At 36.3% G+C, this 25,745-nt stretch overlaps 1 protein-coding gene across 2 annotated transcripts in view; it reads right to left on the bottom strand.

Annotated features, from left to right (window-relative positions):
- Window positions 1–25,745, bottom strand: part of adam12b (ADAM metallopeptidase domain 12b) — a 127,293-nt gene that overhangs the window by 73,751 nt on the left and 27,797 nt on the right. For both annotated transcript variants that reach the window (XM_026934167.3, XM_026934169.3), the window contains exon 3: window positions 23,494–23,567. In XM_026934167.3, coding sequence (XP_026789968.3) covers window positions 23,494–23,567 — 74 coding nt within the window. The remainder of the gene's footprint in view (window positions 1–23,493; window positions 23,568–25,745) is intronic.

Raw genomic sequence — 25,745 nt, 5'->3', positions numbered from 1 at the left:
GGTAATATAGTGTATGTATATATATATATATATATATATATATATATATATATATATATATATATATATATATATATTTTTTTTTTATTTATATTAAGTGTCATATCCTTTGGCGTGATTATATAATAAAAAAATATAATAATAAATGAGTATTTTTTTAAAAAACTTTTTAATATAAAACTTTTTTGAAACAGTGTTTTTTTTTATTTATTTATTTTTATTATATATGTTTATGCAATATTAAAATTACAATATTATAGAATATGGTATGATAGAAATTTAAACCTGATTGGTGCAACTGTAATCTGCTGGATATCATATCAAGAAAAACCAAGCTCTTCAACATGAAGTGTAAAACATGTAAGGCTTTAGAAAATGGCATAAATATTGCCATAGCTCTTTTTGGATCAGTGTTTTTTGCTGACAGCTTAAGTTTTACATATTTGATGTGCTGGGCGAGTTGATAAAATCATAGTATATCGATTCACGGACAATACAGTGCTCATGAATCAGAGCGTGATAAAGCCAGCGGGAATAGACAGATGGTCTCTGCTCAAACAGCTCTGGAGTGTGAAGAATAATTATGACCACATAAACTTACTGTGTGTGTGTGTGTGTGTGTGTAAAGGGTAAGATTAAACAGATTAATGCTTTCACTAGGACTGAGCGAAAGTCTTGAGTTGTAATACACAGAAGCCTCTATTTCTGTTATCACAACGCAAGTGCAAAAATAAGTTATATGATCACAGAGCAGTGTGTAGGCCTTGGGAATTGATGTCACATCACACTGCATTATGGGATTGCAAATTTTGTGGGTGGAACAAAATTAGAGATGCTAATGCCATGAGGGGGAGAAATCTTTTTGCCTTGGCATTCACATAATGCATTCATTAAAGCAATTCTCCAATAGCTACAATACAATAACTATCAAAATGCTTTTGTATTTGGTTTGGTAAGTACATTTTATATATCCTTGTCATCACATCCTGTATAAAACCTGGTATTTCCGTAATATCCAACAGAAGACTGGAAATATGGTACCTTTGAAATTTGTTTCCAACACAATAGAAGAATAGAAGAATAGAATCCCAACATAATTACTCAAACAGTCCGAACACTCAGTTTGTATGAAAACCCATTGACTACCTACGATGGCTAACTGAATGATCTCGCTAAATTGGTGGCTCACCCATAAGACTCTACATCACGACATGACATTCCCAAGCCTAGCTCTTGGTATTGGTCTGATTTTTTGTACAGATTCATTCATTCTTCCAGTTATATTTTGTACTTGAGCGCAATGGCCTATATATTTTAAGTATAATGAAATAAACATTGCATATCCACACAAATGTCCTGGAAGAAATTGGACACATGCCTTCACTTGAAATCAGGAAAATACATTCTGGCACTGTGTTTGCATTAGGAGGGAGTCTCACCATGCGGGTACAAATCATTTTCAAACCAACAAAAACTAAAAGAGTCAAAGGGTTTACGTTTGGTTGGTGTCTAAGTGGTAAAAATTGATCCTCTTACATAATTAAATCACAGACTTCATGGGTGGTTATCAGGAGATGTCTGGAACACACACTGACAATACTGAAAATTCTTTCTTAGTCTAGACTTATTCTGTCTCTGAGGACAAGCCTGCAGCAAAAGTGCAAAGATGATAAAAATGTTTGGATAACGTTCGGAAGGGTTGAAATGGTTCATTTTGTTCAAGATCTCTGCACATGTTTTTTCACAGACATCACTTTAATAAGCAGCAGGGAATTTGGCAGGAAAAAAAGTTAAGTGTTCATTCTTCCATTTATTTTACTTTGATTTGGAGGTCAGGTCCAGGATGAATTTGTCCTTGAAGTCTCTCTCTCTCTCTCTCTCTCTCACACACACACACACACACACACAGCGATGTTCATGACAGCTGAAATTGAAACATTACACTGTTTGTCTAATTCTGTACACAAGATGTTAGAGTGACATTTTGCCCTTTTGAAGCTTCTCTTTCGATGTTAAAGCAACACAGCAGAGAAATATACTGTCCTACTACATCTACTCACCTGCAGTCAGTTGCACCAGCAGAACATAAGGTCTATCACAGTCTAGTTTGAATGTAAATGGCCATTGCATTGAGCTTACGAACTACTAAAAATTAACACTTGGACCAGGCTTAAGTTCTGCAAAATGCTAATAATTAAAAAAATATATAATAATACTAATAAGGGGGATCAGTTTAACTGCTCAGGACAAACAAGCAACTCATGAACAACTAACACAAAACATAAAAACAGTCATTGATCATCCAGGTAACAACAAACAGTATTAAGAATCAAGTGTACGTAAACTTTTGACCTGGTTCATTTGTGTAAATTCAGTTATTATTTTGTGTTGTGGACTATATGTAAACATCTGTTATGTGAAATCGCTCATTCAGGGGCAGTAATAAATAAAAAACAAAACGCAATTTTAATGATTTCTCATAAAAAAAAAAAATTATTAATATTTTGCAGATTCTGCAAGGCGTATGGAAACTTATGACCCCAACTGTAGATGTGACATTATGCCGTAAATATAACAACTCAAAGTGAACAATGCTGCCATGATCAGAGTAAAAAGAGCATTGACATCTGTAAATCTTTTCTGCTTTCTCTGTATTTTGTTAGGATGGTTTCTTTATGTAGAAGGTTATGGTATATGATCAAAGGACCACATAAATAAGAGGGATTGCAAGACTACAATTAGAGTATTTTATATTTATATCAGCCAAAAATATCAGAAAGCTTTTATATTTTTTACATGAGAAAACTCTTTCTTCAGGTAGTGAGTGTAAAATGTCATCAAAACGAGATATTGCTCAAACTGAGGTAGGATACAGCACAAATATTTTAAAGGTTTGCCATTAATGGAACAGTAACAGGCCCCTGCTCAGGATCTGTCTTAATACACAATTTCCACATAAAGTATGTATGTTTAGCACTAGTGTTGTATCTATGAAATGTAATGAGTTAGTGGGAGGTGGGTTTGAGCTTAAAATGTCCTCCAGAGTTAAACCTCTGCCTACTCTGTGAGATATGTGCTGCACTGAATCCTCACATACCTGGTTTCTTCTGGGCTACACATGCAAGACTGCTAACTGAACACACACTGGAAAAATGTCAGCTGTGTCAGGAGTAGCTGGAAGTACAGCTTGGATATGAGTCAAGATAAATGTATACAGACACAGAGAGAGAGAGAGAGAGAGAGAGAGAGAGAGAGAGAGAGAGAGAGAGAAGGGGGTCCAGAATATGATCATGAAGTGATATTTTGCAAAGCTACACTCTACCATTACAGTGACTGAGAATGGAAACATATTTACCAAGACCTTGATGAATGTTTTTTTTAATCACTTACACACACACACACACACACACACACACACACACACACACACACAACCCATCATGACTAGATATTAAGTTATTTATACAACATCCCTCAGAAACTCTTGTCTCTCTCTCTCTCTCTCTCTCCCTCACACACACACACACACACACACACACACATTAATCTCATTAGTTTCAGCTTTCTCCCTCTCTCTGTGATTTACATATGCTCTACCACTGAACATACACACACATATATTACATTTATTGCTTGCTCCAAAATCTTAATTCTATTTCCACACACTGCTGTAATTCCAGCTGATTTGAATACAGCATCACCCAGTTCTGCCTTCGCTATCCATACACTGCTGACGGATGGTGGGGTGAAATCCTCAGACATGAGCAAATATTTTCCTACGTTTCCACTGTCTGAATATAGTGCACTCTGTGTATAACGACATATCCAATCCTCACGTAATTTTCAAAGGCAACTCAGAGTGTTGACCTTTCCCACATTATGAGCACAATCTCCACTTACCCACACTCACCCACACTTAATTTAACGAAAGACAAAAAAAACAAAAAAAAAAAACAAGCTAAGACTGAGCCAACCCGACAGAAGTGTAGTCTACGTTTATGTAATATCCTGATATACACAGCTAAAATAAACCTGCTAAAAACCCACTAGGATTTGTGTATAACCTGCTTAAAAATGCACAAAAGCAAGTCAAAAACAAAACCTCAAGGTGCTCTACAGATGCGAGTCAGATGGGCTGTACAATCAATTACCACTAAGAGTGTGTCTACCTTTAAAAAAAAAAAGACTTTAAGCTGGGTTTAGCTGTTGCCAAGCAGAAAAAAAGGTCAAAACACCATTATAATATCAAAGCTCCACAGAAAAACACTCTTTTCCCACCACAGAAATGAGAAAAATTTGGTGATAGCCAAGAAATTTGCCCCATAATTAGACTTGCTAGAAAATGATGCAAAATAAACTTTGATGTTGCTTTCACACCAAGTCCATGCTTTTCGTTCATTTGCTCTTTGGTTTGCTTTATTTTCACACAATTAAATGAACCCAAAAAACATATACAGTATACAAAAACTCTTTCATTCATTAGTCAGAAATATAGTGACTGAGAAAGTAAACAAACCTTTGCCAAGTGCGTATCGAAATCACAGAAATCACACCAGCATGGAGAGCACGGAACCGCACCCAGGAGCAAATCGCACCAGGGTTCAATTCAAACAGGCTAAACGCTGCATATGTGAGAGTCATACTAATAAAAAAAAATCTTTCGGGGTTATATTTCAGGAAAAAAATCACAGCATGAATGTAACATCAATAGAGATATACTGTACCTAGCAAGGTAAATATTAATTATACGCTATGTGCTAGCTAGACTAATCTTTCTGACCGAGTTTGAAGTTACAGTTTCTTACCTGAGTATAATAGATCTCAATTCAGCTATGATTATTATGTTTTGGTGTGAATTATACACAGCTTATGAAATGCAGTGCCACTGTGTGTTTAAGGATTATTCATGTTATCTAACTCTTTCTTAACGTTTTGTATGTTTTATTGATTAATTCATATATTTACAGTCATTTTTAATATTTATTTTTGTAGCTTTTTATCTGGCACTTACTCTCTGTGACACTGTATACTGTCAGAACTACTACATGCCTTGTATCTGTTGTTATCTATGATCAACTCCAGAATTATTGGCCCCCTTCAATGTTAATTCAATTTTAATTTACCACTACATTCTTCAAACAGAAGTTTTCTAAAGCAGTGCAGTTTTTCTGTAAAATACTGGCTTCAAAAATAATCTGCACCCTGACAATTATGCAGTCAATGGCACATTTCTCCAAACTAAAGTCAATGCTCTCAAAACAATTAACACAGCTATCAAAACACACTCTTAATTGTGTAGAACTGTGCAATCACACTGCAAAATGAAAGACTGAAAAATGAATGGGCTTCTTCCCAGCTATTATTTTTTAGAAAAAGAAAAAAAAAACATATTGATCTCAAACTATAGTTCAGTCATCTTTTGATTTAAATAAGGCTCTAAATAAGGCATTTTGCTAAAATGACATAAGTACATGAAAGATAAAGCATACTTTTCAGGCAGCAATGTAAGTTTAGTTTAGCCTTGAGTTCATTCATCCAGCTGTACTTTTCTGTTAGCCCAAAGAATTTCATCACAATATGTTTTATCAAATATATCTGGGGAAAAAAACACAGTGAGTCCGGTGAGTCTAACGTGTATTTGCCTTAATGTCTCCATAAACTTCCTACTTGGTCTATAGAAGCGTTGCTCTCATATACATTATATGGCCAAAGGTTTGTGGATACGTGACCTTCACACCCACATGTGGGCCTTCTCCAAACTGTTGCCACGCCATGTTTGTGGACATGATCAGTTACAATGGACCTTATTTGAAATCTTATTTGAAGTCCTTTTCTTTGTACTGTTCCTCTCTTCCTCCTATTTTTCTTCCTCTCCACTCTTACTGTCGTCTCTGTCTTCCTCATTCTCCCCTTTCCACTCTTCCTCTCATCTGCTCTTGCCCTCTTCTTCTTCCAACTAATTCACCTCTTCCTATTCTTTTTTCCTCATCACTCTTTTTCTAGTCCTTTTCATTGTCTGTTCTGATTTAACGCAATCAAATGTGACTCTTTTTATACTGCAACTATAAAATGTCAGCATCAATCAGGTTTTTGGCTTAAATATCTTGATATTTAGCTTTACAAGCTCCAAAGCATCAAAAAATCCACCACTATGGATCAGTGGGTATCAGGTGCTTTTCCTTGTATGCAGTCCACTTTTTTCATGCAACATGCACACAATGCACAATTAGAACTGAAGTGACCCTTTCAGTGACCCTTTGGTTAAGTTCAGGTGCTGCATTTTGTGGGTTTTCTCTCCGGAAGGGCTTGTTTTGTGCAACCCTTGTGATTATGGGGTGCATTTAAAATCTGGGTTTTGAAATCTGACAACCCCAAGAACACACTAAACCATGCAACTCTGAATCTCTGTCATTAAAATGTTCTGAGAATGACTTTATTTAAGGAAAGGTATGTAATTTCTCCAATTGCTCGAGTGGAAAATTTGAAACATTGTGTCTAATGCTTATTTTATATAATCATTTTTGCTCATTCTTTTGAACAGTGCCTGTAATTATGGAGTTGACTGTATATGTTTGTGTCCATGGTGTATGTTCAGTTAATTACTGTATAAGCACTACTTCAGACTACACTATACTGCTGCCACTTTTTACCCAAAGAAAGTCAAATGATGACAACAATAATTACATTTTGGAACAAAGTGCCAGGTTGCACAATTAAGCAAGCTAATGGTGTGTAGCAACAGAAGGCAAACACTGTTAAATAGCTTTAATTTTCAGCTCTCTGCTTAATCCCTACCGTATTTGTTAATATATAAGAAGTACTGAAAATGGCTCCTCAAACAGCCCGGTATTTTATTGTGCCAATTCTCTGCACACACACAAACACACTGCCATAATTGGAAAATATAAAGCAACATGGGTACATTAGTAATAAAAATGGATATAAATAAATAAATAAATACATAACAAACAGTGCTCAGGACCCTAGATCTTAGAAAAAATAGACTGACTCAGCTTCTTTCACAGCATACACTCAAGTAAACATCTATTCATCAAGTCTATCCTTCAGGTTGCTCAAACTCAATCATCCCACTGTGGGTTTGCTTGAATATGTTTTTACTCTATGTGTCCTCCTTTCTCCTTTTCTATGACCACACTTAATCTCTGAGATGAAATAACTTCATAATGGAGCAAATGTAAGACTGTGTATGCTGACACATATCTGTACTCACTCAACTATTAGCTGTACACCCACATAAACACACACACACATACAGTTGGGGTCATAAGTTTACATATGCCTTGCAGAATCTGCAAAATGTTAATAATTAAAAACAATAAGAAGGATCATAAAAATTGCATTTTGTTTTTTATTAGTTCTGCCCTGAATAAGCTATTTCACATCACAGATGTTTACATATAGTCCACAAGACACAATAATAACTGAATTTATACAAATGAACCAGTTCAAAAGTTTACATACACTTGATTCTTAATACTGTGTGTTGGATGATCAGCGACCGTTTTTATGTTTTGTGTTAGTTGTTCATGAGTCTTTTGTTTGTCCTGAGCAGTTAAACTGCCTACTCTTCTTCAGAAAAATCCTCCAGGTCCTGCACTTTCTTTGCTTTTTCCAGCATCTTCTGCATAATTGACCCCTTTCCAACAGTGGCTATATGATGTTGAGCTCTATCTTTTCACACTGAGAACAACTGAGGGACTCAGACACAGCTATTACAAAAGGTGCAAACATTCATTGATGCTCAAGAAGGCAACACACTACATTAAGAGCCAGCGGGATGTAAACTTTTGAACAGGATGATTGGTTCAAATTGTTATTCTTTTCTTATTCTTTTTCTTATTTTTAGTACTGCCCTTCGGATATCTACATGTTTTCCAGAAGACAGAATAATATTTTTATGATCCCTCTTATTTTTTTTTAATTATTAACATTTTGCAGATTCTGCAAGGCATGTGTGTACATATATATATATATATATATATATATATATATATATATATATATATATATATATATATATATACACACATAAAACTGAATATAAATGCATTTTCACAAACACAGATTCAGAATGATATGAGTAGGAGGTGCACTACTTGTTTTAACTTTCATTTGGGCGTGAGCAGATGGTTAGATATGAAGCCTGTGGGACAAACAAAGACCAAGTTCAGGAACTGTGAGAGCCAGAATTCAGAATGCTGACAGTGCTGGCATGGCAGTGTTGACAATGTTGTCTAGTGTTTCCATGGGCATATTGGTAGGGTTCAGATTTATTTAAAACAAATCACTTCTGGATTTGAATCTGAATACTCTGAATGAATCTGAATAATCTAAATACAGAAACAGATAAAAAATGGCATTGTGTTACACCCCTAATATGTACATACATACTGTATACATACAGTATATGCACTGCATTGTAGTTACATGGTAGTCAGCAGCAGAAGCAGTCCAGTGTACTTGGTATTGCCAATATGTCATAGCTACATTTCATCACAATACAGATGTCATCATCCTGACCAGGAAAAAATAGACTTCTGTCCATTCTCTGAAGAATGTCCTCTTTTTTCCCCCACATTCTCCCTCCATCATGAGTGGACTTGCTTCTGTGCCTTCTGCCATCTGGCTTGGCTTGTTTGGATGCAGTTTAGTAAAGCTCAGTTTGTCTGGATGCAGTTTAATAAAGTGTAATTGTCAATAGGCTACTTAAACTGCAGCGTATACATATAAAAAAACTGGCGAAGTCATTCCATTTGCCTAGTGTGTTTGTAGTCTCTAATTAACTGACTTAAAATAAAATAAAATAGAACCACATGAAAAAGAGTCTTTTAAAACCATACACCTGACATGCCCTGCCTAATCCCACATTACTGATTCGCTTATCAAACTATTTGAAAATGTCTACACACTGATCGGCGCAGGAGAGCAAAGCAAACATACAGTGGTTTTAATCTCTGTCCAGTTATCATTACCATTAACATTATCTGTGAAGTGTTAGATTTAACACTGCGTTGTAGACGTATTTATTCTTTTTTTTGGTCAAAATTTTTGGCCTTGGTCAAGAATTGCAATTTTTGACAATTTTCCAACTCAAAACATTTCCAATTACCTTGACAGAAAGTAAGGGCATTGCATGAGTGCATATTTCAACACCGTAAGCATGGCCCAAAACATTAAAGTGTGACATGGGGGAAGGGGGCGGGGCTTCCAGAGAGCTCCAAAAAAAAAAAAAACGTTCAAAACATCTGCACAAATGTCGAATGGCTCATCTGCAATTTTTATTTTGAAAAAAGACAGCTCTTTTGGCATATAATGGAGTACGTTCCAGCATACTCCACTGTTAAAATGTGGTGCTCCATCAAAAAATGCATAAAGGCTGGCATGTCTAATACAGTTTTTAAAATTTTTTTTGGCAATTTTCCATCTCACCCTACAGGATGAAGGGTGAGTCCCAGGGTTTGAATACCTCTGCAGTTTGACTAAAGATGAAACGTTAAAAAAAAATACAGTTTACCCCAAAAAAAATCAATCAGCCAAGAAACCTTTTGCATTGCCTCTACCAGACTAATGTTGTTAGCAAGTAAATAAAACTTGCTGGAGGGTGATTATTCCAGTAATGAAAGTAATGCAAACTTCCTAAAGATATATACAGTATGTAACCTTATTTAGCTGTAATTGCCATTTGCCACTTGCCTCAAAAGACATTGTTTGGCTAATTAATACAATTTAAACATTTGTAACATTTCAATAAATAGCAGAATTAATTGTGTGCACTGATACCAGACTATTTGCTGAAACAAAGTGATTTGGCTTTAAAGATGGCTGCTACTGCTGTTCAAGCTATGTGACATACACTATATGGCCAAGAGTATGGACATGTGACCATCACACCCATATGTGGTTCTTCCCCAAACTGTTGCCACAAAGTTGGAAGCACACAATTGTGGACAATGTCTTTGTATGCTGCAGCATTAGAATTTCCCTTCACTGGAACTATGGTGCCCAAACCTGTTCCAGCATCACAATGCCCCCGTGCACAAAGCGAGCTCCAGGAAGACATAGTTTGCCAATGTTGGAGAGGAAGAACTCGAGTGGTCTACACAGAGCCCTGACCTCAACTCCACTGAACACCTTTGGGATGAACTGGAACACAGACTGCACTCCAGGCCTCCTCCCAATATCATTGCCTGACCTCACTAATGCGCTCGTGGTTGAATGAGCAAATCCCCACAGCCACGCTCCAAAATCTAGTGGAAAGTGTTCCCAGAAGAGTGGAGGTTATTATAACAGCAAAGGGAGGACTAAATCTGCAATGGAATTTCAAAAAGCACAAAGGGGTGATGGTCAGGAGTCCACATACTTTTGGCCATTTAGTATACTTTTTTCATATTTTAGACACCAGTATGTCATAGTGTCAGAAACCCCATGGGCAAGTCTATTTGAGATTACTTTAAGTGAGTGATGCTTTAGATATGCAGTCTGCACAGTTAAAATTTCAGACACCATACATATCTTGGTTGATCAAATACATTTGGGGTGAGGAGAAAATTGTGGCTCTGCTACACATTGGCAAAAGTATAGCATTGGATATGCAAAGCAATTGGGGTACAAGTATTAAATTACATCCTTAGGAAAACAGGTAGAAGAATTATTTTAAAATATTTTAAGACTTGTTTACAGAACAATTTGTATCTGGTTTTCTGGCTACAGTAACATCATATACTGTCATTAAGTCATAGCCATTCACTGCTTTTTCAATGCATAACGTCTCTTCATCTGGCCCATTATGTTTTATTACAAAAGAAGTCACTGTACACTTTTTGACAACTAGTACCTACGGCACAATACCGAGTGAAATGTGCCCCTCTGTGAAGCAGAACATCTCCCCAGCTAACAAGGAAACTGATCAGCTGTCCTAAAACTGGGTCAAAAAAAGCTGTACAAATCCATAATTCTGAAAAGCTTGACAAGTAGGAGATGTTGCTGTTGACATATGAGCAGTTTAGTTAGTTAGATTAGAACTTAAGAAGAATTTAATTTATCTTACCTATAAGTAAAAGGATAGTGAATATTTCAAGCATCGCGAGATACTTATATTATAACCTGTATATATACTGTAGATACCTATATTATCTATAGGCATTTGACACTGATTGAGTCACCAGGCTAATATTTCAGCTTTATGCAGTACAGACAGCAGGGGGCGTGAGACTGCTAATGCCAATACTGACATTAGGGCAAATAGCTTAGTGTTTCGTATCTTGTCGCACCGCATAATCTGATTTTCAGAGCTGAGTAGGGGACTAACAGCATCAGTGTTATTGTATCTGACTTTCATTAAGAAGCTTCATTTTCATTTATACTATGGCTGCCAGAATACACTTAACTACATACATCTTCAGTGGCAAGTATTGTGAACATTTGCAAAAGTTAGCTAGTTAGCTAATTAAGAGTTTAACAGGTAAAAGTTCTCTTATGCTGTGATCGTGACCCTAGGATATTCAGTTTAGGTAGTTTGGGGAAAGTACATAAGGGTCACAGAGGGAATTACAATCTTACAGTGTAGCCTCAAAGATAAATTCTATTTCACCGTCATGAGAATACAATGGCCGAGAGCATCCTCATGTTCTCTTATATGTTTCTAAAACTTGTTGTGATTATTGGTTCCTGTATTAAAGAATAGGAAATACCTCCATCAGTCAGTTTCACATCATTAGCTGCTTTCTCTTTTTCTGTCTTTTTCCACGCTAATAATTCTCAGCTAATCTAATGGAGCCTCATCCATCACTCCTCAGCTCATTGCACAGGTCTGATCTCTCTCTCTCTCTCTCTCTCTCTCTCTCTCTCTCCCTCTCTGTTCTGACATATTCCCCTACTGTGGATATGTGAGTGATTAGTATAGACTAGGACGTACACAGAGTCAGAAGACAGGTGGCCACAGCAAACTGCTGAGACTTTTGAGCCTTGTTTAAAACTTAGACTTTGTTTTGAGAGGTCTGAGGAAGTCTGGAAAAAAAAGACAAAACACAAAAACAAGACAAAATAAAAGCATTTGATCGAAGTGTTATTCCCCAAAACAACTGACTCCTTTGTCAGTTGTGTACTGATTATTGCATACAATATAAACATGATATTGTGTGTGGTTACTTCAGCATCTGTGAGTAACGCCACAAGAGCCCACATAGTCAATTTCAATGTATTTTCTATTAGCTTTACCAGATGTCTGAACTAACAGAGTGTAACGTCAGCTCTCTGTTGGACAATTAGAGGAGAAAATAGAGAAAGAGCAAGAAAGACAGAAAAAACACAAAGACAGCAGATTACTTTTACTTTAGTGTTATGACACTAATGAGTTTATCACACTTGAGTACATTTTGGACAAGTATGTCCAACGCACCTAAACTCTATTCTTTCTGTGGACACACAACATCAAACTTCACACTTATTGTGTTGTCACTTCCTCTAAAAAATTTCCGCTTGGACCCACTTCTCCATTAAGTGTTTGTCCTTTCTCTCTCTCTCGCTCTCTCAAAATCCCCTCATCCTTCACTGTGTACTTCCTATGTTTTTGCCATTATCACGTTTGCCTGATACAGAGGGTACTCACTTCCTGGTTTGGCTGTTGACCTTCAGTGATGAGGTCACTGGGGTTAAAGCCTATGCTGGGAACAGGAAGTGAGACTGTGAGAGCGACAATTTAACGTCTCAGCTGACTGAGGAAAAACTACAACATGATAACTCCAAAAGCATTTATCTAATTTTGCTTTTTGGTTTATAAAAACTTTCTTTTGACAATTTGCCCAAGCAAATCTGCAGCACCAATTTTGGCACAGGCTAAGGCGAGGCATATTTACTTATGTGCGGATGCAGCCCGCTACTGTACCTTATTTTAAGTGCCTTAGACATCAATTCAAGTCCTATGAATGTCAGATGATAGTGTAGATCTCAATCTTAGCTAATTTTGTTAAAGTTGATTGACTTGGGCAAATATTTCAGTTAAATAAACAAAGAGCGAGAGCATCAACATGCATAAAATTGGCCTAAGAGATGCAATTTAGAAGATTTAAGACATACATTCACAGGCATATAAACACAGAGTAAAGGAATTAAACAGGATTTGGAGTTAGAGCCCCACATGAAATTAAATTTATGTTATCCAGAGCTATGATATCATGCTTTTAAGAAGAATTAAGCTCTATACCCTCATTTTATTCATAGTGAAGGGTTTATTAGTCATTCAGATATATATACACATCATTTTTACAAGTCGCATGGATTGCCCATCTACCATCCACGTACTTTATAACTAATTCATTGCACATGATTTAGTCCAACACACACTGCAAACTTTACGCTGGTCCCAGAAGCGCACAAGCATTAAAGTTATTATGCAGCAAGCAATTTAAAGTTAAAACGATGTGCATATCATAAAACATAGCAGTCTTTATTCTCTCTAAGGGACAGATCTTGCTCTTTTTATGACAGTGTCACCTTATTAACAGTTCTAGAGCTGCCAGTGAACAAGGAAATGAGGTCAATATTGAATTGTAGAACAGACAGACTTACAGTCAGTCTATGAATGGGCCATTTGGGAGAAATAATCACTAAAGGAATAGTGCCAATAACAGTGATTTACCCAGTGTGCGCTGAAGCAACGTGAAGTTTTGGGGGTTGCATTGTGGAGATAAATACTTCAGGTTCATGAAGTTGTTGCAGATACAATGCATCACTCTATTACCAGCTTCCTCCAGCCAAACAGGGCCATGAACCAGCACAAAAAATGACATTCTAAACCCAAATCCTGCATTCTTAAAGTCCCTAATGGTATATGTTTTAGCCACAACTACATTACTCTCTAAGGGTTTTGAACAAAAAGACCCTTCATGAGCTTTGCCAATAAACTGTGACTTTCTGACAGTTTTTGGTACACTAACCTATTAACTTTGGTGTTCCTGGACAAAGGCTGATCTCAATTTTTCTCAGTATTGTTCACTACTAAATTCATTGTAGAAGCAAAATGAATTGTATACAGACTGTGCATAAATCCTAGGCACCATAACTTTGTTTGTCTCATATTTTATTTATGTGCTTGTATGTCTCCGGCATCACTGTGTTTGTAGAAAAGAAGCACATTTTTGATTTCCAGTTATTATGTTCCCAAAACATTACGTCTTAGAGAGAATTTTTTATATGTTGTTAAAGAAAGTATAAAAACATTATTGAGGCCACCTGGGACTTGCTGAGACAGTTTAAAGCGAGAGCCAAACTCTGCAGAAGAGCGGTGTTCTCCCAGGCGTCTTGAACAACCCCTCTTAAAACTGTGTGAGAATTGATACCGTTTTAAAGTCAAATTGTGCTCATTCCAAATACTGATTTAGTGATTTTGATTTATTTGACTTACTGATTTATTATTTTGATTTAATTATTTTATTTACATGATTTAGTCATTTTGCTGTTTACTGCTCTATTACTGTATATTGTCTAATGTTTGTAACATTAATATTCAGAATTCTTTCATTTCATTATTTTCTAACCGTCTTTGCTATACAGATTTTCTTTACATGCGCCTAGTAGTGTATGTGGCTACAAATGGGGAAGCCTGCCATGTTTTACAAAGTTTTAACAGGGGAGACCGTGATGATGAACAGATGCTTAACCATAAACTGTTTAATTATATATGCTTGGACTGTATCCTACGTCAATTGCAAGACTTCTGAAAATCCAAATAAATGCATGTAATTAGGTAATCTAATCTAATATAGTATATTATAATTTAATATATAAGGTATAAAACACAATGAGGTGCTGTTATAGGAAAATAATGGGGTCGTGTGATGCGGCCTGACTCAAAGCAGAGCTACTGTATCTACTCTGAACTCTATTATTTTTCTATAACTGCAAAGTGTTTTATTCGTCTTATACTACAGCTATTTGCCAGTGATTACAATATGTACTATTTAAAGAACAGAATGTTATACTTTTCGACTTTTTATCGTAGTTACATTTAATATTACGGATCTCCCGCAAAACAAGTTCCATGTATTACTACTTATGTTAGGGCAGCTATAAACAGGCGTTCCCTCACTCACCTCTTTCTTCTCTATCTTGAAGTTAATAATGTAAGAAAAAATAGCCTGTCATGTCCTGGCGGAAATCTTATTGACTGCTACAAAGCATGTACCCCTGAGATTCCTTCCATAAAGGTTAAATTAACCTCTCCAAAATCCACCATATCAATGATTATGCATTTTTATTTGTTGAGTAAGAGCACATTTTATAATCTGTTTATAGATTAAGTGGACTGTCCGCAATACAAGTCCCTGTGAATAAGTTGTTACTAGTCAACAATAATGTATTAGAATGAGTGCACTGATATACTGTAAAGCTGCATATAGAAAATTAATCAACACCTTCTGACTAATCAGAATTCAGCAGTGCTGTGGTAGAATAGAAAAGCACAATGCCACTTTTTCTTTTCTGATACCAATACTGAAAACTTGAGTATCATCTGACATCAGTACCCATCTGATATTGTAAAAATCACTTACATATTAAATTATAATAACAAATACTATATGTATTTATATTATAAATATAAAAAAAATCAAGTCTCTTTATATGTAAACATAAAACTTCAATCCAATTCCAATCTTTTTTGGAATTCCATTTTTTAAAGGATTGGATTGAAATCATTCTTTTTTCACCAATATCTGATCCACCTTTTTTTCTGGTATTGGTCCAATGCTGATCCTGAGCATCGGATCAGTTTCATATCTATATGATATGATGTCATGTAATATAATATAATATAATATAATATAATATAATATAATATAATATAATATAATATAATATAATATAATATAATATAATATAATATAATATAATATAATATAATAATACAATGGAACTCTCCTAAGGAACTACTGCTTCAGCCTGGAGAGTTGTACATTTTTTCAATGCACAGAATTGTTAGAACTCAGCATGTGGACAAAATACGAAAAACAAATGGACTGAACGATAGTTTCCGACTGCTAACAGCAGGAAGGGGGGCACTTCGATTTTCTACTGGAGGAGACAACAGCCTCAAGTACAAGCTCTGCACTCTCCACCATCCTGACAGTCTGACTGCAGTTTATATCCTGCAACACAAACTTCCAGATCTCTTTTTAGCAGACTGTGATGTACAGACTGAGTAGCACAGAAGGAAATCTAGAGATGATAAATTTGACAAACTGCAGTGCGCACAAAATGCCCCGAACCTACCGCATGTTTCGTGGAGCATAAACATGTATGAGAAGTGATGAATATCTGACGCTATTCTGGCAAAATGGAAAATATGTTTTGGGTTTCAGAGATAAAAGACAGAGATAAAATGGATGCATGGATTCATTTGAACATCATGCTTCATTATTTTACCATACATAATTTATTGTACACATAGATATGCTCCATTTCCTTCCGTCGCAACACTCCGTACTTGTCATTTTAGCACCCAGTTCACGCCAAGCCTATCAATATGATATTTCTATATCTCATAACAAACAGTACTCTTCAGCATGAAGAAGGGAAAATTGATTAGTTTAATGCATTCTCTACCTATATGTCTCTCAGCCCAGTTTCCAGCCAATTACTGAACTTAATGTGTTCATCATAGACAGACATGTGCAATTAGATAGAAATCATTGATGTTTGTGTAGCCGCATCACTGGTTCCTATGTAGACACCCACTCTTGACAGGTAACCCATTTGAGAGGTTAAAAGCAGCAGAGCTCAGGTTGACATCGTATTTGATGTTAGGCTTGGTGGATAGGAGCGAATTGCTTTAGAGGCAATACTCTCTATGGTAATGTCAGGCACCAAAAATAGCAGGTGAGATATGCCAGAAGTCTCAGCCTAAGAGATTTACAAGGAGATTGCGAGAGGTGTACAGGGAAGAGGCACTGAGAGAAAAATAAAAAATAAATAAATAAAATAAAATACAATGCTTTAAAAGTAAAAAAAAAAATCCAAAGAATTAGTCTCGGGCCAGACATGATTATGATTTTAAAAAAAGGAGTCAAAGGAATGTTTTTTAAAATTTTGGCCATGTAAAAGGTTATTTTTAACAACGTTGTCAAGGACATCTCATACTGATTGAAACACGCTATTACTTTCTCCTATTTCACCATCCTATTGAAGTTTTGCACTCTGTAGAACTCCTGATTACACATTAATGCTGGAATCTGTTATTAATTTCCGTTCCAGGATGAACAAATTACCTGACGCCCCTGTGCAAGAGTAATTTTCAAACGAGGGAAAGTTCATGCACACTTGGAAATGTTCAGTGTGAAACTACAGACTTTATCATTAACCCATAATAACCCTTTCTTTCATGCTTCCTTTTTTCTTTGTTGTCCTTTTATGCATACTTTATACATACTGACATGGCTATAATTAAAAGTCTTGATGTTTGTAAAGCAGATTTTTAAACAGACCTTTCCCTAAATTTCATCTAATAACACAATAACCAAAAACCATAATAACAATTTCAAGAAAAAAGCCACAATATAAATCTGACAGCACATAAAACTAGATACAAAGAATTTGTCCAGCCCATAAGGAAATAAAACTATACCAATGTAAAGAACTTTACTGAATACAACAATTAGACTATTATTGTGAACTGGAATGTTTAGCCCTGTCAGAGTCTCTGCTTGCAGTCTCATCATCGTGTACACCCTTAAGAGCATAACGAATAATCTGTTCTGTATCTGTCGAGCTGTATGTGTGTTCCTGCCGCCTGATGTGTTGCCAGCACCTGATCCTGACACACTTCCCCTGCTGTGACTCCTCTCTCCTCTACCTTCAGATCTGCCTGATTCATCCTGATGCTCTACTCCTGCTTGGAACTTTCTGCCCTTGTGACTCACCTTCTGCTGCTATGAATGTTCTAACAAAGAGTTTTTGGGTCCTCTAAACAGTTAATACCCAAATCTCACTCTTTCTCCAGTGGATAAATTCACCTGGATAGAACTGCTCCTGTTATCATAACGACTGTCCTATGTTCAAGCCAGAACTCCTATTCACAATATTCTCAACTGAACAACTTTTCAATGCACTCAGGACTGTTTGACTTTATAGTATCAAGTCAAGTCAAGTGGCTTTTATTGTCATTTCAAGCATATATAGCTGGTACAGTACACAGTGAAATGAAACAATGTTCCTCCAGGACTATGGTGCTACATAAAACAACTACATGAGACTACACAGAACTAACGAATACTACACAGACCTACACAGGACTACGTAAAGTGCACGTCTGCAAACGTGCAAACAGAGCAAGTCAAGTACAAATTTCCTAAAACAGAACAATAGGCATAGTAAAGGACAGTGCAGCGCCGACTAGTACACAGTTCTAGTGTGGATAAAGTGGACAGAGTGCCACATGTATCAGGTTGTGCAAAATAATATAACAATATAATACTAAATGCTGTAAATGTAAACATAACATACTATTATTATGATGAATGCAGTGTTAGCAGCAAGAGTGCAGGTGGTCAATACAGTATTTTGTGTACAGTGTTTTGTTTTAGCAGCAATTTAAGAAAGAAATGTGCAAAAATTGCAAAGTGGCGTGGTGTTGTTGAGTGTGTGTGTGTGTGTGTGTGTATGTGTGTGGGTTGGTGTCAGTCTAGTCTCTGAGTATTAAGGAGTCTGATGGCTTGGGGGAAGAAACTGTTACACAGTCTGGCCGTGAGATCCTGAATGCTTTGGTAACATTTGCCAGACAGCAGGAGGGTGAAGAGTTTGTGTGAGGGGTGCATATGGTCATCTACAATGCTGGTGGCTTTGTGGATACAGTTGTAGAAGAGTATTAACAGAACGTCTTGGACACAGTTTGATTTATAATCCCACTATCTGGTGTCACCCAGAAAAGGATGGGTTTCCTTTTGCGTCTGGTTTCTTTCAAGGTTTCTTCCTTGTGCCATCTCAGGAAGTTTTTCCTTACTGTGAACTATTGTTACTAACAGTCCTGTGCAATTTAAGGAAACAAGCAGATCTGCTGGTTAGAGTGAAGGCAACTCCAACACAGAACTGTTGGCAATGGTTTTGTACTTACTTAAAAAAAATAAAAATCAGTTTTATTTTTTTCCTGGACACTTTGAGAGATTCGCCAGTTTGTCAGCGCACATGTCTAGTGAACCTGCTGCTATCTAAAAGTGAGGAGAGGACAAAATGGTCATCAGCCTTTCTATCTTTAGCTTGTCTTTTCTTTATCAGCCTTTCTATCTTTAGCTTGTCTTTTCTTTATCAGCCTTTCTATCTTTATCCAACCTAGTCATTTCTTTCATTCCTTTCACACTGTACCTGTCTATTTTATTGTGTGGTGTAGAAAGGGTGTGTGTGTGCGTGCGTGTGTGTGTGTGTGTGTGTGTGTGTGCATGTCTTAAGGTTAAACAGAGTAACAGATCTAGTACTATTAGATCATGATGTTATTCTGGCAAGAACAAACACGAACACCTTCCCAATCACGAACACACAGCCTCGGCTGCTGTGGAGATGTTTTGAGTTACTGCAGCACTGACGTTTTCTGTATCCCTCTGTTGTGTTCCTTCCTGTTTGGCTGAATGAGAGGAAGAATTTGTACGGCACTAACTCTGTCTCTTCCTTAATAGCACTGACATCTGTTGTATTGACAATAACTCAGTACATCTTCCTTTATCAGTAGAGGATGCATGACAGGATAAGTTTGACAGGTAGAATTTATTCACAGAACAGATACAGAGTTTGAGAAAGACCCTAACTGAAATGTCACAGCTGTCATTCTAGCATCAATTATGTGTCCCAGGCACTTCATAAGCATTTAAAAGATGAGTTAAAATGCAATCTATTCAGCTTCTATTTCTGTTGGTAATATAGTCTATACCATAGCAATTACTGCAAGGAGTTCAGCCATCAATTCTTATCAGTGTGTCAAAGGAACATAATTCCTAATGTCCACTTAAGCCTACAGGTATTTAAGTGTAGTCTCATTTACGTCATATACTAATTTAGTGGTGTTGCCGTATGAAGTATCTGTCAATTGAAAGAACACTTTTAAAAAAGGAACTTTTTTAAATTGAGTAACATATACCAGTCTGTTATAAGAAAATGGTCAACCTCAAAGTTTATTATTCTCCAATAACAGGACAACCAGAAGTGTTTTGTTCTACTTATACCACTGCCAATGCTACAATAATGTTTTAATAAAGAAAACCAGAATATGTTTTATCCATTTATATTTACACTCAATGTTGTGGAATGTCCAGGAAACCAGACAGTACCTGTTATCACTTACATCATATGGCCAAATGTATGTGGACACCTGACCATCACACCCATATTTGCTTGTAGAACATCGCATTCAAGAGTTGGTCCCCCATTTGCTGCTCTTCTGGGAAGGCCACAATTCAGCCACAAGAGCATTAGTGAGGTCAGGCTCTGATGTTAAGTGAGGAGGCCTGGGGTTCAGTCGGCGTTCCAATTCATCCCAAAGGTGTTCAGTGGGGTTGAGGTTAGGGCTCTGTGTGGGCCACTCGAGTTCTTCCACTCCAACCTTAGCAATCCATGTCTTCATGGACTTCCTTTTGTGCATAGAGGCATTATTACTGGAACATGTTTGGGCCCTTTAGTACCAGTGAAGGGAAATTGTCATGCTACAGCATACAAAGACATTATAAACAATTGTGTGCTTCCAACTTTGTGGCAACAGCTTGAAGCCCTCATATGGGTGTGATGGTCAGGTGTCCAGAAACTTTTGGCCATATATAGTGTAGGTTATAACAGCTACAAACATTCACTCCCTCAACAGCCTCTTGTTTTTTCTGTTTTGACGGTGATAAGACAAAAACGCAGTTTCATGTTTCTGAGAAACTTTCCCATGTTTGAAAACTTAGTTATAGCTTTACCTCTGACTGTTACAAAACTCTGACACTCCTCTCTTTCTCCTCACACAAACTTCACCATATCAACATGTACACACTTTTGTAATCCGATTATGTGGCACCTCCACCATACAAGTCCCTGTGTAAGTTGTTACTATAGAAACAAGAGCATATTAGAATGAGCACAATAATATAATCCTGAAATTTTCCTGGAGACCGCTATACCATCAGAGCTGCTGTTATTGAAATTTAATTTAACTCCTTCTGGCCAATCAGATTTGAGAATTCATTAGCACTTTAGTAAGAAATTCCATTAAAAAGACTCATAAGGAAAAGGCACATGTGAAACACCTAAGTCACACAGTTCCTCAGTGTTATTGTTCCTCAGGAGTGGGTCTGGGGAGGTCCGAGAGGCTACAAGTTCACTGTGGCAACCATCTTAGACCCCCCCTGTGGTTCTTCTAAATATAAAATTATATAACAAAATCCATTTCTGCAAAACCAGTTTTCACTGGAGCGCTGAACAATTTTTTATTTATTTTCTTTAGAGCAGGTGATATAACACACCAGGTCTTGCATTTCATTTATATTTACTTGTGTTGCATAATTTCAATCCCAAATTGGTATATGATCGTGAAAATAGATAAATGTCAATTATTTATCAAAGTACAACATACACATGATTTTCATGCAGCAAGTTTTCCTCTGAGTGAGAAGCGCAGCTCTTGGAGGAACGTGCCATTCTGTAAGATTTCCATCCGCTCACCCTTCGTTCAGATACAGTCACCATCATTCAGATACAGTGAGTCACCATCCCTTTATTCGCTGCATCAATCATTTTATTCAGTAATTAGTCATAATTAATAATATTGAGTTTAACGGCAACAGGCAGAGTTGCAACATCTGCACAAAATGTCATGTCACGTCCAATTTAACTATAGCAACAAAAATAATTTTAGAGTATGCAAAACTGTGAGTATCCACACACACACACACACGCACACACACACACACACACACACACTGGGGAATGTCTGTGCATACATTATTAACCTACAATGATGTATTATTTTTTAGATTTTTATCAGCCTATTGATTTTTTAAAGCAAGTATTATACAAAAAAGCTTCCAAAAACATTATAAAGTAACCGTATTCTGAAATCTTCCATTTCAAAATTCTAATTATTATGTAGTTTTTTCCGACTGAATGGTTTGTTTTGGGTCTGGAATTTTAGTGTATGAAGCGATAACCCCATTTTGTGTCTGTTGCTATCTCCGTTTCGATCATCTGAATGATTAGGATTAAAATGACAGGATGAAAAACATCAGTCTTACACTGAGTGATATATATGAGCAAAAAAAAACCAAACAACAAACAAACAAAAAAAAAGTGCACACACTGGACCTGATACTGAATGGGAGAGCTAAAAATTCTACTACTTATCAGTAACTCCACGTTGTGAATAATAGTAAGTCCGTGTTGCCTTTTTTCGGGTAATTTACTGGACTATAGTAGCTTAGTCCATTTACTTCTAGTTTCTCCAAGTGCATTTTGAAAAATCAGTGATTGGGACAGTAAACCAATTCATTTGTGTTTATTACTGCTATTGTATTTCACGTGCGTCTTCTCAATCACTGCTGATGACTTGTTATGGTTTGGACAGCGACACAGGCTTTTAAAAATTAGTTCAGTGAACATCTAAGGGGAAATCTAAAGGGCTCTTCACCAGATGTTATACCTTGAAACATACTAACAGACTGCCTGAATCTACAGTGTGGGCTAGAAAGAAATCATCTGCCATTCTGTGTATGTTTACTTACAGCCATTGTTGGTGCTTCTGTTCAAGCTTCCATGAAAGTCAAATATAATCTATGTTAAGCCATTTGTTAACAGCAAATAAGACGATGTGGATGCAAAAATTGAGCTTTATTTTTATTTTCCTTCAAAGTCAAACAGACTTAGCCTTGCTAGCTCATTTATACCAGCAGGCCCTGGATAAAGACCACAGGGATGAACTCCCTGAGCTCAAGACAAAGAATGGTTTATTTGTGGAGCCAAAAATGCTTCACTTGTCAGTTAGTGTCCTTGGATGTTTTGGTTTCCTTTCTGAAAGAGATATACATTAACTAAAGCTAAAAATTCTTTTGTTTGTTTTTAAATTATGTCACAGATAGCTGTATTAAGGTTATTTGTTCTTGATTAATAGCTAAGTGTCTTTTCACAGATGTTTTTTGTGTCTCTGAGTGATTGTTTAATTGTGTCGCTGCTTGTGAAAAGTGGCAGCACGCTGCAATTTATTGCTTCTAAGTGTTGAGAGACATACACACGCATACCCAGACACACACACACACACACACACACACGGAGTCTACAGCTGCATACATCACTCATTTCACACGGTTTAGACTAGTAGCTCAGAACAAATGAAACTATCAGAAATGTCTGAGCTGTAAATGTTCTGTGGCGGAACATCTCGGCTTATGTGTTATATTCGCTGCTTCTGTATGTAAGCTTTCTCTCATATTTCATATATTGTAAGGGTATATGCTGTTGGATTGCACTTACTCATTCTTCTTCAGTGAGAGGATCAACTGCTGGCCTTCTGCCTCTATCAATATCTGCAGTAAAGCTGGAGGACTCTGAGAAGAGACAAACAAAAATACATGACCTCATATTCCTTTTCTCCACAAGTCCTCTATACTTTAAATCCAAATCTACTTTAAAAGTTCCTCAACATGAATAAATCTGAAGATGGCAGATATTAGTATGAAGCCCTATGGAGCCAAAGGAAGTGTTTCAACTGACATTTTCCACAAGGGCATGTCAATGCTAAACGCTTTAGTATTGATGTACTTTAAGATCCCACATTTCACTTTTAGTAGCCCAATATAAGTCTGTCAAATGCTGCTTCAAACTTTTTGCCTTTGTCTACATCAAGTGACCCCTGGATGTACGAAAATGGGTGTCATTTATGACATTTTATTTTAACATTATTAAAATTTTTCAGTTTTCTAAGTAAATAAAAAAACATTTAAAGCAGTTTATTTCTAAGGCAATTTCTTATTGTACAAATCTCAAATTTGCCAAATAATGTACTTCGGCTCATTACATCCTATGTAGTTCCCATATATAGTGAATAGGAAACCATTTGGGATTCGGCCTAGCTGTGTGTGGGTTGGTGTAGACTTATAAAGATTTTGGGTAGCCGACCTTTAAAATCCAGCTAAATATCAGCATCAAGGGAATATTACTGTAATTATTATATTACCTCCTTTTTTTGCACAAGTAACATATGCTTAGTTTATTGCTATTACTAATGTTTGCTCTGGTTATTGCAGGATAATATTATTAGCTCATTAATATCTGAATGTGTTAAGTAATTGAATTTCTGAAGCAATGTAATAACTCTTTGAAGAGACAAATAACATAAGGGAATTATGCTGTTGCCGAGGACTAATATTAACTTCTGAAATCTTACAACGTGACTGGTAAGGAAGTGTTTACAATTTTTACACTGTACTCCACACAATAGAGCTTTTCCTGAGTTAATACAAGGCTAAATGTTAAAAGAACACAAATGGACCCTATAATAAGGAACAGTTCCAGCAAATTACAGTAATTAATAGAGATTTATCTCTTTCCCTTTCACAACCAACTCCACTTTTCTTTGTAGTGAGTTATGAGAAGCAGATAATAGAAAATACAGCAGGGGTTTAAACAGCCAGGGACCTGTTTAACTGTAAAATAAATTCCATGGACCCCCTCAGTACAGATTTATTTCATGAACATTATTTAAAAGTATTTAAAATGTGTTCCCGTGTATGATATTTTGTCTATTTATTCAAGCCACAGAGCTTTCAATTCCTGAACATTCAACTGACAAAACACATTAGGTCCAATGTGACATTATTTATAGACTTATCCAGTTTTTGAGTTAAGACTTTAATCTATGCAAGGGAATTGATAACTATAAGGGAATTGATAAAGCAATAATAAATACAAAAACTATGGTAATGGTGTGTTGTGATTTCCACCACTCTAACTAAATTTAAAAGCCACCGTCCTGGCTATGCCTCATGGTCCATGGTCCTACCATTATTTCTCAAGTATAATCAATTAAGTGTCTATTTATATTGATTTATAATTGCTTCTCTTTGAATCATCATTTTTAAGGTAAGCAAATGAAAGTGTAAAGTCTATATGTACGGCTTTAAAAGCATTATGATCTGTATGTAAGAATTCCTGCTTCCTGTTTCATATCAGCTTATTATGGGACACGTTTGAATTCGAAACTAGAAAGGTGACACATTGTCACATCTGCATTACATAGCATAAATGACCTCCTTCTCTCCACAATGTCTCGGCACAGCAGCCCAAAAAATAATTACCATGCATGCAACAGGGTCAATAACACAGCCTTCTTAAAATAGACTCACTCACTCACTGTTACAGATTATTTTAAATAAGGTTCACAGTGTAAAGATAGTAAAAAGGTAACGGAACACAAACAGATACTGTGCTATAAATAGATGTAAATACAGATCCAAATAGGAGGCGTACTACTCATTTTAAAAGAACGCTTCTGGTTGAGACTAAAGAAGTACATTGCGACTGGGATCCTGCAGGATTCAAAAAAAGTCTTGTGGAGGTTTTGTATTTTCATGCATGTGTTAGCAACCAGACAGATAGTATAACACTTGAGGGACAAACAATAACCATGTTGATTAACGTGAACATACAATGTTCATTTGTTCATCCTTAGTAACTGCCTGGTCAGTGTTGTGATTTAAATAAGACTACTAGTTTATATATCGGGA

Source organism: Pangasianodon hypophthalmus, chromosome 10 (assembly GCF_027358585.1).
Source record: "Pangasianodon hypophthalmus isolate fPanHyp1 chromosome 10, fPanHyp1.pri, whole genome shotgun sequence".
Classification (NCBI taxonomy): Eukaryota; Metazoa; Chordata; class Actinopteri; order Siluriformes; family Pangasiidae; genus Pangasianodon; species Pangasianodon hypophthalmus.
Note: the sequence above shows the minus strand (reverse complement) of the source record. Positions and strands in the feature narration are given on the sequence as shown.